Source organism: Garra rufa, chromosome 1 (assembly GCF_049309525.1).
Source record: "Garra rufa chromosome 1, GarRuf1.0, whole genome shotgun sequence".
In the NCBI taxonomy this organism is placed as follows: Eukaryota; Metazoa; Chordata; class Actinopteri; order Cypriniformes; family Cyprinidae; genus Garra; species Garra rufa.
In genome coordinates, this window is record NC_133361.1 from 61,290,354 (window position 1) to 61,305,087 (window position 14,734).

General features: G+C 36.2%; 3 protein-coding genes across 7 annotated transcripts in view; all 3 read left to right on the plus strand.

The window, feature by feature from the left end:
• Window positions 1–1,574: 1,574 nt before the first annotated feature.
• LOC141338029 (dehydrogenase/reductase SDR family member 7C-B-like) lies at window positions 1,575–6,459 on the plus strand. Its single transcript, XM_073843605.1, has 9 exons — window positions 1,575–1,997; window positions 2,159–2,295; window positions 2,858–2,897; window positions 3,262–3,418; window positions 4,298–4,410; window positions 4,534–4,744; window positions 5,168–5,260; window positions 5,832–5,987; window positions 6,106–6,459. The coding sequence occupies exons 3-9, from the start codon at window positions 2,895–2,897 to the stop codon at window positions 6,312–6,314; spliced, it is 942 nt and encodes a 313-aa protein (XP_073699706.1). The 5' UTR covers window positions 1,575–1,997; window positions 2,159–2,295; window positions 2,858–2,894; the 3' UTR covers window positions 6,315–6,459.
• A 232-nt stretch (window positions 6,460–6,691) lies between these two features.
• Window positions 6,692–7,422, plus strand: LOC141338147 (protein NATD1). The gene is made up of 3 exons (XM_073843709.1): window positions 6,692–6,866; window positions 7,072–7,190; window positions 7,283–7,422. The coding sequence occupies exons 1-3, from the start codon at window positions 6,704–6,706 to the stop codon at window positions 7,400–7,402; spliced, it is 402 nt and encodes a 133-aa protein (XP_073699810.1). The 5' UTR covers window positions 6,692–6,703; the 3' UTR covers window positions 7,403–7,422.
• A 2,616-nt stretch (window positions 7,423–10,038) lies between these two features.
• The window catches only part of LOC141337759 (NACHT, LRR and PYD domains-containing protein 3-like), an 887,345-nt gene continuing 882,649 nt past the window's right edge, over window positions 10,039–14,734 (plus strand). For all 5 annotated transcript variants that reach the window (XM_073843388.1, XM_073843392.1, XM_073843389.1 and 2 more), the window contains exons 1-2: window positions 10,039–10,090; window positions 13,757–14,720. In XM_073843388.1, coding sequence (XP_073699489.1) covers window positions 13,807–14,720 — 914 coding nt within the window. In that variant the 5' untranslated portion in view covers window positions 10,039–10,090; window positions 13,757–13,806. The remainder of the gene's footprint in view (window positions 10,091–13,756; window positions 14,721–14,734) is intronic.

Sequence of the window (14,734 nt, forward strand, 5' to 3'; positions counted from 1 at the left end):
TAAGTTGGAATATTGGAAATCATCTTTAATATTAGAATCATTTTTAATTATTTCCAAAAAGTACAAATAAAAAAAGTGCTTCTGCATGTTTTATCAGTAACTAATAATGTAAAGTAAATATGAATCAAAACAAATATTTGAGATTTTCTAATTATATACAGATACATTTAAAAACAATTAACTAGGACAATTCAATTTTTATTTTCAGTCAGAAAATGGCAGTAAACCTCTCAATTAATGACAAAGAAACAGACACATTTAACATATGAAATTTACCGTCTAGCCTAATTCATATAGCAGATTTTAATTCGTGGACAAATTTGGGCATGAAGGTCTCAGGTGTTATCTGTAATGTTATTACATAATTTTTTTTTTAAATGTATTTACCTCTAAAAGCACTATATTTGTATGCAAAATGTGTATTTTATATTTAATACATTTTTTATACTTCAGTAAAAAAAAAAAAAAAAAAAAAATCACTGTAAATTCAACTTTCAAAGTTCAAAGATTTTAGCCAAAATCTAAAATTTGTGTGACATCTGGTGGCATATAATACCATATAAAAAATATAAATAGCCACTATATGGCTGTAGTGCTCAATGACTGCATATAGGCTGAAATCTATAAACCATTGTTGTAATGAACTTAACCTCTTAAGTTTTAGATTTCATCACAAGTTAAAATTGTAGAATAAAAAAAAAAAAAAACTTTTTTGTGAGACTATTAAAAAAATATGCTAACAGACAAATCTGACCATGCTAAAAGGAAAAGACAAAGTAGAAGACATAGTAATAATTTTGTTTTTCTCCCAAAAAGACAAAACAACAACAACAAAAAACATCAAATTTCAGTGGAACTCAAAAAAGTAAAATAGATGCATATGGGTTTGTGTGTGTGTGTGTGTGTGTGTGTGTGTTTGTGTGCACTTGTATAACTATCTTTGTGAGGGATGGTTTGAGGACAGTTTTGTAAAGTGAGGACATTTTGGTTGGTCCTCGATTTCTGAGACACATTTAAAGGCCTGTTTGAAGGTCGAGAATTGGTTTTAGGGAACAGGTTATAATTGGGTAAAGGTTAGGTTTAGGGTAAGGAGCTAGAGATTGCATTGTGTCAATGTATGTCCTTACAAAAACAGTTATAGAGTTGTGTGTAAGTATATGTGTTTGCTAAATTGAGAGTGCTGTATAGGCCCACCCCTTCATTTATGTATATGTATGATCTGCATTGTGTTGGATTTATTGACTTTCATATGACAATGCTCTGAAATTTAGTATTTCCCAATCATTTCCTATGGGTGCCCATTTTTGTCCATGAAGGACAAATTAAAGAAGTTTTTTTTTTAACCTAACTTTTGTTCAGTTGAGTCAATGTTTTACGTGTGTGTTCAGGTGGCAAACTTAAGAAAAGTCTTGTACCACTCAGATTAAGGAAACTACTAAAAAAAATATTGAGGGTTACATTATAACTTATGTTAAATATACTCTAGTTACTTATTTTTGTTTAATTACACTCATTTTATTACAGTATAATTCATCACAAGTGCTGAAACTGCACGAGGATTAAACTGGTTACTGGTGTTTTGGTGTGATAAATGAAAAGCCTAATGATGCAATCTGTAAAAATGTAGACACATAAGATTTTAGATTTTCTTCCAGTTGTTCTCCAAGTTAATATTTGGTCAACATTAACCTTGTGTACATATAACATGGGTTTGCCCTGATTAAAGTCAGTCTCAGTTTAAAGACTCAAGCCATTTTAAGCTACAAGCCAGAAACTCAACAACAGCTTCCCATGCTGCTATGTATACAAGCATAGGACGGCTTCAGCTGTGAGCTATAAAAAGCACTCAAACCCTGCCGTATTGCCATTTGTGTGAGTGTGTGCTGTTCAGAGTTGTGCAGTGAGCAGAGACAATAGTGGAGATGATCACAACCACTGATGCCTACAGCTAAAAAACAGACGTTTACATCAGAGATTCTTGTAGACTCATGTTACAGGTATGTAATAAAGAACATTACATAACATCTGAGCACTGTATAGTTGTGTGGTTGTATCTCGTTGTGTTTATTTTATGTCCTGTGTTCAAAACATGTTATTTCAGTGTTGTTAATACTGACTGGATATATTTTGTAATGATTTTTGTTTGTTTGCTTCTTAGTCACCCCTGCAATAATCCATATTTAGGCTGGGAATCCTTGGCTAATTCTAGGCTGGAATATATTTAGAGCTTTTCTCAAATAGTGTGAAGACATCGTGATAGACTTCAGAGGGTTTCACTTTGTGACTTACAAACAGGTATTGTTTAATATAATATATAGACTCTCAAAAATGTCTAGATTTGCTTTTCTAGGGCTGCGTTTACACTAGTGTGTTTTCATTTTAAAACGCATAACTTTTGCTGCGGTTACGCTGTCGTTTACACTTTTGAAAAAGACTTTTGAAAACGCTGCAGACCCCGTTTTGGTTTGGAAACTCTGGGGTTGTTGTTAAGTGTAAATGGACCAAAACGGAGACTTTTGAAAACGATGCTGTACCCATAGATATCCCTGCTGAAAATACATTTTTTCACCAGGGATGTATAAGTAGATTCCCCTTTCGTCCGCTCCAAGCACGTCTGCAGCGTTTTCAAACGTCTCCAATTTCACCAGAGTAGTGTAAACGACAGGCGTAACCGTAGCAAAAGTTTTATAATAAGTGTATATATTATATTAACTGCAATATTATACTAATTTAAACGCAGCCTTAGTTTCATATGCTATCTGTCCCATTTTTAGACATGTTTGGCTTATTTAAGATCAGATTTTTGTGAAAATGACTTTAATTCACATGCATCTAAATTCTTTTTCCATTGTTTAAGGTCTAACAGTACTGAAACACCATCATCAAGTGACATTATGGTGAGAAACTGTATATTTTAAAAGCAATTTGAAGCAAGATGTTCAAAATTAAATTAACCATTTGAAAATGTCATCTTTAAAATTATGTTGTTCCAAACTGGTATTACGTGGAGCACAAAATACATAATACAAATCAAATCATTGACCTTTTCGTGCTTTGGAATCCCTCCCTGGTTGCCATGAACTCCAATCTGTGATAGATTAGGACATTTATCAAACATGCTTTAGAATTTAAGTTTCACAGAAGAAAGTCATATGAGTTTGGAGGGAGCATATGACAAAATCAATTTTCTGTAGTCATTCCAATCACTAAACAATTTTATTGTATTTGCATTGTTTTTTTCTGTTTTAATGTCTCTTTCAGAGGCTGGATGTGACCTCAGTTTGGCTTGTGCTCTCAGTGGTGGTGGTCGCAGCTGGCGTCTTTTATCTCTACGGTCTGATTCTCAGGCATTTAGCCAAGACAACTGTGAGGAACAAAGTGGTGCTGATTACGGATTCTCTGTCAACACTTGGAAATGGTGCTGCTCTTTCAGAAATACTGGATCATTGCCGTCATGCAGTACTTTAAATATGCCTACAGTATATTGTAATTTAAGAAAGTATAAAAGGGTAAATTAAACTTTTTAAAAATAAGATCTTACTGTAAATATTACAACTTGGCAGGATAAAATTACAGCACTAAAGTTAGACATTGCTCAAACAGGTATTGAGAGTTATGAGAATGTCAGTAAGTCTATATTTTTAATCATCTTTTGAAATCTTTTCAAAGTGATTTCTGTAATTTTTCAAATATTTTATATCAAATACATTTGAGGTCAAAAAGCTTCCATACTCCTTGTAGAATCTGCAAACATTTAAATTATTTTACCACGATAAGATGGATCAAGATGTGTAAATTTTTCTTATTTTGCCTAAATATACTTTTTCATTTAGTACTGCCCTTCATAAGCTACAGAAGTTACAGCAGACAAAATTAGTAACATTTACCTTGATCTTCAAATTTAAAAAATGTTCACCCCAGCTCTTAATGCATTGTGTTTCCTTCTAAAGCATCAGTGAGTGTTTTAACCTTCTGTAATAGTTGAATATGAGTCCCAGCAAAATATGGATCTCAAAATCATAGTCATTGTTGGAAATGGTTTAAATACACAGAAATGCTGAAAAACCAAAGAATTTGTGGAACCTGAATGAATTTTCTGAAAAAAAGAAAAGAAAAAAAAAACAGTGGGCAGTTTAACTGTTCAAAACAAACAAGAGACATATGAACAACTATAACTAAATAAAAACACAGCTCCTCTAAAATGGTTTTGTGAGACTATGATGAAACGTGATATATTTGCAGATTAACTACATATTTGTTGTTTTAACATATTTTTTTTATATTGTGATCATTTTAGAATGTGCAAAACTCTTCCACACTGGAGGAGCCAGACTGATCCTTTGTGGAAGTAACTGGGAAAAGTTGCAGACTCTAGCTGAGAGGTTGATGAGTGAATCAGATCCAACACTTGTGAGTGCAGTGACAATATGAATGAACATGGTTTGAAACATCTAGAAATGTTTTTTTTTTTTAAGATTTTGGTTACAATATGTCAGTAGACTTGTTTCGATTCTGTGCTACTTTACCGCTTAGACATTTCCACCCAAACTAGTCGAGCTGGACTTCAGTGATATGGAGAGCGTTCCTGAGGTGATCTCTGAGATCCTGGAGTGTTACGGCTGTCTGGATGTACTCATCTTCAATAGCAGTATGAAGGTGAAGGCTCCTGTTCAATGTCTGTCCCTCGAGATGGACAGGATAGTCATGGATGTGAACTACTTTGGGCCGATCACGCTGGTTAAGGGTAAAACACCATTGTATTTCAAGCATGACAACTCTCTCAACAGTTTTAGCATGTTCATGGATATTTCAGTGTTAATGTTTTTTTCTTTTTTTTGGCTAAATGGATTTACTGGGCTGCTGCTGCAGAGCATGTATGACTACTTCCAATAAATAAATGTACAGACACACTGCTGTGAGCATGTAAGATATATTCATTAATAGTCCCATAGCCAATGTAGACAGGTGGAGATGGGGGATGTGGAGAGTTTCAGAAGAACCAGTTACAGTAAACATTGAACCAGACCATTAAATAAGTAGTTCTCAGGGACCAATCAGCTTGTGCCATGTAGTAAATTATGTGATTTCTAGCAGATTGCTTTAAAACAGACCTATCAGACTGTGCCATGTGGAGTTTCATGACTGAACTAGATATTTACTGTTGCAGGTGTTCTCCCATCACTGATCTCCAGAAGAACCGGTCACATTCTTCTAGTCAACAGCATTCAGGGGAAATTAACGGTGCCTTTCCGTGCCACCTGTGAGTTTTTGTGACTAGTTTACCTTAATATAAACATAAATGTTCATAACACTAATCAACAGTAATGAATATGTGACCTGGACCACAAAACCAGTCATAAGGTTAAATTTTACAAAACTGAGATGTATGCATCATATGAAAGCTCAATAAATAATCTTTCAATTGATGTATGGTTTGTTAGGATGGGACAATATTTGTCTGAGATACATCTATTTGAAAATCAGGAATCTGAGGGTGCAAAAAAATCAAAATACTGAGAAAATCACCTTTAAAGTTGTCCAAATTAAGTTCTTAACAATGCATTTTACGAATCAAAAATTACATTTTGATATATTTACAGTAGGAATTTTACAAAAAAATCTTCATGGAACATGATCTTTACTTAATTTCCTAATGATTTTTGGCATAAAAGAAAAATCAAAAATTTTGCCCCATCCAATGTATTTTTGGCTATTGCTACAAACATACCCCAGCGACTTAAGACTGGTTTTGTGGTCCAGGGTCACATATATCAATTGATGTCTTGAATATTTAGATATCTTTGTCAGTTTGTATGTTCTGTATTGTTCAGATGCTGCCTCCAAGCATGCCGTTCAGGCTTTCTTTGACTGTCTGCGGGCTGAGGTTCAGGAATATGGGATAACCGTCAGCATCGTCAACCACACTTTCATAAAAACTCCCAGCACAAACTCAGCAGATGAAATCACAGCAAAATCCATGTGGACAGGTGAGTGAACTACACTGACAGTTCAGCAAAGAACATGATTTGACGCTCATAACATCTTACTTGTTTGTTCACTAAATTGTCTTCGACGTTCTGTTTGGACACTGGCTGGAAACTGCAGACTTCAAACCCAAGTCCCTTGGTGTGACCCCTAAAGTGATGGCCACTGAGCTCCTGAGGACACTGAGCAGCAAGAAGAAGGAGATTTTAATGGCCCGCTCCATCCCTAAAGCAGCTCTCTATGTCAGATCTCTCTTCCCCAACCTGTTCTTCTCCATCATGGCAGCAGGAGTCAGAAACACTGCAGCTGTGGTGATGCCTGATGATTAAAGGACAATGGGTTTCACTAGAGCTTATTTACATAGGTTTTGCATACAATTGAATAATGTGTCACTGTGCTGTGCTCAAATCAGGAGATGATGATGAAGTCAGTATGACTGTGGATTGGCTGTGACTTTGTGAGTTTTGTTAAAAACAAAGAAATAAACATGAAATCAGTCAATATCCACATATAAACCAACATGAAGTTTTTCTTCACAACCAATCTATTGTTTTATTTAATATATAGCAATTAAAATTCAGATGTAATGTTTAAATTGGGTCATATGTGAGGATCTAAGGCTGTAGTTATTTGGTGGTGGTGAGATGTGACAGATGAATGAACAACATTACAGCGCCATCTTCTGGTATTGTCCCGGCCTGTCTGGTGACGTCACATCATGGCGCGCTACATACTGTCTCCAAGCAGTATCTTTCGGTTCACTCAAGGATATAAAAACAGTCAGCGACTCAGCAAATGCTGTGGATGTGTGTACCTCTCGAATATAAATGTAATACACGATAGACCGAATCAGCGTTTCACAGTTGCTCTTGACTGCGGCGGTAAGAGAAATAACGTTTTCATGTCATTCCGACTTTTTGTCTCAAAACTCAGTGAGCTGCCTTTGGACGACATTATTGACCATCAAAACACATGATTCATAACACGCTGTTAACTAGCTGGTCAACACTCTCAGACAGGATCAATTCAAATTCTATACGATTTTATGGTAATAATAACAATACTTTCCCTTGCCATCTGAATCAGGAGCAGTGAGTAGTGCAGTATTGAAATACACTGTCAGTCATGATCAGCAGGTGGAGTTGATCTCTACAGAGGTTCCTGAATCACACAGGGGTAAAGGTGTAGCAGCTCACCTGGCAAAGGTGAAATCACTCTACTGCTTTCCTCAGTTCTTCATGACCTGTTGTTTCCTGTAACTCAGTAATGAATTTCTCTCTCTCTGTTTTCTTCTTAGGCTGCTCTGGATTTTGTTGTTGAAGAGAAGTTGACAGCGAGGATATCTTGTTGGTACATTAGAAAATATGTAGATGAAAATCCACATCTTGGATACCAGGCTTATATTGAAAATAAATAAATAAAGGAAGATTTAAACAATGCCTTATCAGAAGATTTTACCTCCTTTGCAACTCGACTCCTTGCAGACTAATGACAGGATGAACAGAGTTTTTGGAGCCTACAAGTTCACTAACTTTTTAAAGCTTTTATTTTTTTATTTTTTTATTTATTTTATCTAAAGTACAGCAAAAACAGTAACATTTTAAAATATTTTACCATTTAAAAACAACTGTTTTCAATTTGAATGTATTTTCAAATGTAATTTCTACCTGTGATTCCAAAGCTGAATTTTAAGCATTTACTTCAGTCACATCCTTTAGAATTAATCCTAATATTCCGATTTGCTGCTTAAAAACATTTATTAATATTATTATTTTGATTTCAGATTTGAAATGATGAATAGAAAGTTCAAAAGAACTGCATTAATCTCAAATAGTAATTTCAAATAGTACAAATATTTCACAATATTACTGCTTTGCTGTATTTTGGATCAAATAAATGCAGGCTTGGGGAGCAAAAGAGAATAAAGCATTAAAATCCATCTGTCCAAAAACTGTTGACTGGTAGTGTACAAGAGAGATACAAACAAACACATCAGCAAATGGTCAAGCGTACAAACGTATGACTTAATCCATGCGGCAATCCTTTCCTAAGAGTGTTGAAATATTAAATTTATCAGATATTTTATTCTAAACCTGTTTGTCATCTGTTAACTTCCATTTGGAAAAAAAAATGAAGATTTTTCTATCAAGTTACCATCTCAGTTGCTATCCAGAACATTAACAAAATAGTCCATGTGACATCAGTGGTTCAACCGTAATTTTATGAAGCTATGAGAATACTTTTTGTGCACATAAAAAAAATTATTTAACGACTTTACAAACAACTACCCAGATAGCACACGCACGTCTGCAAGATGTCTGTTAAATATCTCTTGATCTGGAAAGCATCTGCTGTGTACAAACATCTGGCAGAGGTTTACAAACATTCTAAATCATAAACTAATAGACGTCTGTTTGACACCTGATAGGAAACATCCAAAAGACATATTGCAGATGAGCAAACTACATCTTGCAGATGTCAAATACACGTTGCTATTGCAAATTGCTTTGAAACACCCTAGCAATCCCAAGAAATCATGTTGTTACTACTGTTAATATGATTACTATCATCATCATCATCATTAGGCTAATTATTAATATATTGTTATTTTAATTTAAAAGGTGTTGTTCAATAATTCCAGGTTATACATCTTCACTATTTGTTAAAACCTATGTGTAATCACTCTGCTGGAATTATTAATAAGCTTGTTATTTTTATCATCTGAAGCACAAAGATTGTTGTGTTCCAAATTACAATGTTCCACCTTTTGAAAAGTAATGAGTAAAGTATTTTTTTCAATTTAAAAATGTAATTTCACAGTTTAAATTCACATTTTATTACATGAATACATCACAAACATAAGGTGTCCTGCAATGCTCATTCAAAATCAATTTATCTGTCAGAAAAAAATTATTTAAATTTTTGCTTTTGAAATGAGTAGCCTAAATAGAGTTTTCTTAATGTCATTTTAAGTGGCACTCTGTGATATGTATTATTTGTTAGTTGTAATGTTTTATTATTTATTTATTTAAGCCTGCTGTGGCAAGTATAGCATAGTACGTCGCCTACATTCCAACGTCATCATGTTCAGTCCGACTTGATGTGCTTCCTGCTGTCTGGTTTTGCGGATCTCAGTAGTGATGGGATTTATGGCTCTTTGAGGGGATCCGGATCTTGGCGATCCATTCCTTTCAAAGAGCCGTTAAAAAGAAAATAATCACTGGGAGGAATGATGAGGTGAGATTTGTAGTCAAATAATTAAAACTAAAATATGACACACCAATATATGAGTTTGAATTATTCTGAAATATTGATTATTACCTCATTTGTCATGTGTGGACTATATTCTATAGGGTTGCACAACATCCCTCGGCTTAGACAGTGACATCACTATTATGGATTTACCTTAAGTATAAAGTGTGTGTATGTGTAAAGCTATGTTGACTTATGTTATTCATACAATACCTACTCACAAATAAACATCAAAAACAAAGCCGGCCCCAATTAATTTCTGTGCAAAACAGCTTTTACAACAAACACTTCCACACAAGAACATTGTTATCACACAGGAACATTTTGATAAAAAAAAATAAACAATTTAAAGTTTTAAATATATACTGTAGGCAAAATTAGAATAAATAAAATGGAAAGTCTACATACAGTCAACTATTACTACTATTACTACTGTAAACTTTGCAAATAGGAGATCAGCCCCTTCAAGTTTTAAATGAACAATAACAAAGTGGGCTGCAATGAATGTCTATGCAAAACAGCTTTTAGTGAAAAAATTCTATACAAGTACAGTATCACAAAAGAACATTTTGATAGATAACAAAAGTACTTAAAGTATTAGACATATAGATACTGTCCCGCGGAGGAGCTAATTTGTGTGCATCTGTGTGAAACACGCATAGGAAAGAAAGAACGGCTCCCTCCGAGCCGCGACTCGGCTCCCATCGTTCATGTTTATGAGCCGTTCAAAAGAATCGGTTCGTTCGCGAACGTCACAACTCTAGAACTCAGCTCTCCTCATAAAGTGAAACCGAAACTTATCATGATCACACCAGACGCCATTTCGAATAAGTCGAAATCAACAATATCATCGGTAAGTTCGTTAAAACATTTAACAGCAGTGTAATACAAGTCAATTTCAAAATAAATAAGGACCTTTTGCGTTTAAACAGACCGTAAGTCGAAGTCAAACACGTCAAAGATGATCGTTACTCCTGAAAACGACGAGAAGAGCAGCACCGGTTAAAACAGTTTCTATCTTTGGGCCTGTACTTCCAACTGTATTTTCTATGTCAGTCACATTAATCCTAGTCCTAAGAAAACTCTTTTAAAGTTTAACAATTCGGTTACCTTGAGTTTTGTGCTAGTTAATCGTTTGACATTCGCGAAAATAGCCGTTATATTCTCCGCTTTTTGTCACATAGGCCTACTTAGGCCAGACCAACTTGGAAATCATTGGTGGACGAAAAACACAAAAAAGTACAAACATTCGCGGTATAGGCTAACAATAAAGCCTTCCCTAAATATGTTATACCCTTTTATTCTTGCTGGGTCGGACATCGGATATTTAAACAAATAAGGTAAAACTAAATGTGTGCTGACAAACAGACGTCACATAGGCCAAAATATTGTAACATATTAAGAAAAACACTTACTAGTTTTATATAATTTAACGATGCTTTGACAGCGGGGAAGATGCATGTGCATCATTTTGTGTTATGTTTATTTTATTGTTTTTTTTTTTTTTCAGACAGTGATAAACTCCTGTGGACTTGTCAGTATTTAAGCCTTTTATACAGTAGGGTTAAACAGCTTGCTCATTTACAGAAGATTTAGTTCACAAACAGTTGACAGTCATGTCAATCCTAAAATTTGGCATTAATAACTTACTTTATGTGCCAGTCAGTTGTGCGCACTCAAGCTCTGAGGATCTCCGTTGTTGACTCTTTTTTTAGTCGAGTGGTTTTCAGTCCTGGTCCTGGGGACCCACTGCTCTGCACATGTCACATGTCTTCTTACCTGACACACTCAGTTCAGTACAGTTGAGTAAAATTTGACAAGAAATTATAATGCAAACAACATTCTTCATGGCCTTATTGTGGTGTTGGCTGATGTAGTGATGGATATTGATTGCTGACCATGGCAACCATGTTTTTGATAAGTCTGGAAAGTCTTCAAATAAAGTTTACGTGAATGTTCAGACAAAATTTTAAAATGAAGGGATACCAAACGTGACATTTAAATCATAAGATGTGGCTCTCCATTAACAAAAAGTAAACTTGTGATTGAGATGCGAGTAGAGTTGACGCGACAGCTCAATGAGCATTCAGAATGATACATGAACTGCTAGGCCAGCTACTGTTTCACATCTTCGTTGATTAAATTATTAACACTTTTTCTTTTACATGATATTAATAAAATCATAGTGTATATTTAAACTAAGTGCAAATAGTCTGCCTAGTTAGCAGAGGCTATTTACACTAACTCTGCACACCAATGTGTGATTGGGTGAATTCTCCTTTTTCAAAACTACCACTTTGTAAAAAGATTAGATTAGATTCAGATTCAACTTTATTGTCATTACATATGTACAAGTACACGGCAACAAAATGCAGTTTAGGTCTAACCAGGAGTGCAATAAGCAGCAAGTGCAGGATATAGGTATATTTTATAAGTTATAAGTGCACTTATAGGAGATATGTGCAGGGAGAAGCTATGGATAATATTTACAGTACTGTCAGCATAATTTACAGATGATAATTAACTACAATTAGAATGTACAAAACATAGAGGAACACAATATACAGGTTGCTATTAACTATAATATAAATTGCAGGTAGATATGAACATAATATACAGGTTACTGTTTACTGAAGCAGGAATTTACAAATAGACATGCATAGATATAGGTTTATCACAAATGTACAATATGTATGTGTGCAATGGAAACATTTACAAATGGGTATGTACAGGCGCAGAGGTGTCAGTGGGGGGCAGAGTTCAATAAGGAGACAGCTCTGGGAAAGAAGCTGTTCCTCAGTCTGCTAGTTCTTGTACTGGTGCATCTGAAGCGCCTGCCGGAAGGCAGGAGAGAAAACAGTTTGTGGGCGGGGTGAGAGGAATCCTTAATAATACTGCATGCTCGACGCAGACAGTGTTTCTTCTGAATGTCCTCAATGGATGGGAGTGGAGTCCCTAGGATGCGTTGGGCAGATTTCACCACCCGCTGCAGTGCCTTACGCTCCGCAACAGAGCAGCTTCCGTACCAGACTGTGACACAATTCGTAAGGATGCTTTCTATTGTGCAGCGATAGAAGTTCACCAGGATAGCTGAGGACAGCTGGTTCTTCTTAAGTGTTCTCAAGAAGAAGAGGCGCTGGTGAGCCTTCTTGACCAGGCTGGAGGTGTTGGTGGTCCAGGATAGATCCTCTGAAATGTGGGTCCCCAGAAACTTGAAGGAAGAAACAGGCTCAACAGCCATGTTGATGTGGATGGGTTTGTGTGAACCTCTTCTCCCCTTCCTGAAGTCCACAATGAACTCCTTCGTCTCGGTGGTGTTATGGAGCAGATTATTAAAGGCATTTGTTTTAAATAAAAATTAAAGCAACACTAAGTAACTTTTCCCTCAACGCTCCCTCTACAAGAAGCGGAATTGTCCATTACCGCTGTCGTAAATAATTTAGCCTACCGTCGCGTCACATGCACGTTATTTGTTTGGAGGCTATCCAGGACCGGCTTTGGAAAAACGATGTCCAGTGACAAGGTAGAGTATGTTTCATACTTTATAAAAGTATGAAAACCTTTTGTGAAGCCTGCCGTAAAGCAAGTCGCATTTGTAGTCTCTTTTGAACTACAAAACCGCGACCCGACGACCCAAACTTACATAGTGCTGTTATGGCCGACAGAGGGTCGCAAAGCGAATACGAAAGTGCCGTTTCACCCTGTTATGAGTTGATGAACCACTGACACGAGTTCGGAAACATTATTTTAAGGTAAAAACAACTCTTTAGTGTTGATAATTCCGCTTCCAACCTGTAGAAGGAGCGTTGAGGGAAAAGTTACTTAGTGTATCAAAAGGTTGAATAAAATTATTGGGTAAGTGTTGGGAGTGCTTTATCATCCCAAAAATGTGGCTATATTGTACTATAATACTATAATACCATTCAAGAAGTGTCAATCTCCGAATGCGAATGAATGGACTCCATAGGACAAAATGTCATGGAGTTTTAATTCCAATGAAAAAAGCATGAACACTTAGCAATATCTTTATATAATAATTATAATAATGGAAATATGCTTTAGGAGCTATCCATCTTTACTCTCCTCACTATTACGTCGCATTCGGAGATCGACACTTCTTGACTGGCAAGATGGCTGCGAGTGGAAACCAAAACAGTGAAAGTGAGTTCTTCAAAACCTTTCTTTTTAGTAAACTCTGTGTACACAAACAATGTTCTCAATGCCCGAGTTCATGTGTAGAGAGCCAGGCGATACTTTGAGCAAAGTTTCATGGTGTGTCAAGCCTTCTTAGTGTTGTGAAAATATTGATTTTGATGCGCTCAAAGTAGTGCCCCTAGCACTTCCATTCACTGGCCATTTGACCAGAAAACAAAATCATGGTCAATCTTAAAAGTGGCTCTTTCCTCGTAATTATGCTTTAAGATGAAAGTTTGACTAGTTTACAATCCAAAAAAGAAACCTGATTGCATTTTGGCAAAAGTTTTCCTTTAAATCTTTATTTCTCTGTTTCCACATGCAGGTCTGAGTTTCTTTTATAGCAAGAAGCGAAGCAGACGAACAGCCTATAAAATGAGTGTGTATGTGGAGAGAGAGCAGGAGGCTCCTGTTGACACTCAGAGAGCAGCATCTCCAGGATTCAGCTGTGTGTCTATGAAGAGTAACAGATCCATGTATCAGCCCCCTAATCTCAGAGAAGTAGACACAGAGAGAGTATCATCTCCAGGATTCAGCTGTGTGTCTATGAAGAGTAACAGATCCATGTATCAGCCCCCTAATCTCAGAGAAGTAGACACAGAGAGAGTATCATCTCCAGGATTCAGCTGTGTGTCTATGAAGAGTAACAGATCCATGTATCAGCCCCCTAATCTCAGAGAAGTAGACACAGAGAGAGTATCATCTCCAAGATTCAGCTGTGTGTCTATGAAGAGTAACAACTCTATGTATCAGCCCCCTAATCTCAGAGAAGTAGACACAGAGAGAGTATCATCTCCAGGATTCAGCTGTGTGTCTATGAAGAGTAACAACTCTATGTATCAGCCCCCTAATCTCAGAGAAGTAGACACAGAGAGAGTATCATCTCCAGGATTCAGCTGTGTGTCTATGAAGAGTAACAGATCCATGTATCAGCCCCCTTATCTCAGAGAAGTAGACACAGAGAGAGTATCATCTCCAGGATTCAGCTGTGTGTCTATGAAGACTAACAGATCCATGTATCAGCCCCCTAATCTCAGAGAAGTAGACACAGAGAGAGTATCATCTCCAGGATTCAGCTGTGTGTCTATGAAGACTAACAGATCCATGTATCAGCCCCCTAATCTCAGAGAAGTTGACACAGAGAGAGTATCATCTCCAGGATTCAGCTGTGCGTCTATGAAGAGTAACAACTCTATGTATCAGCCCCCTAATCTCAGAGAAGTAGACACAGAGGCCATGTCTGAGCCTCCTGTTCTCAATGATGGACCTGCTGTGACCTTTGACCCTGTGTAAGTATCATGAC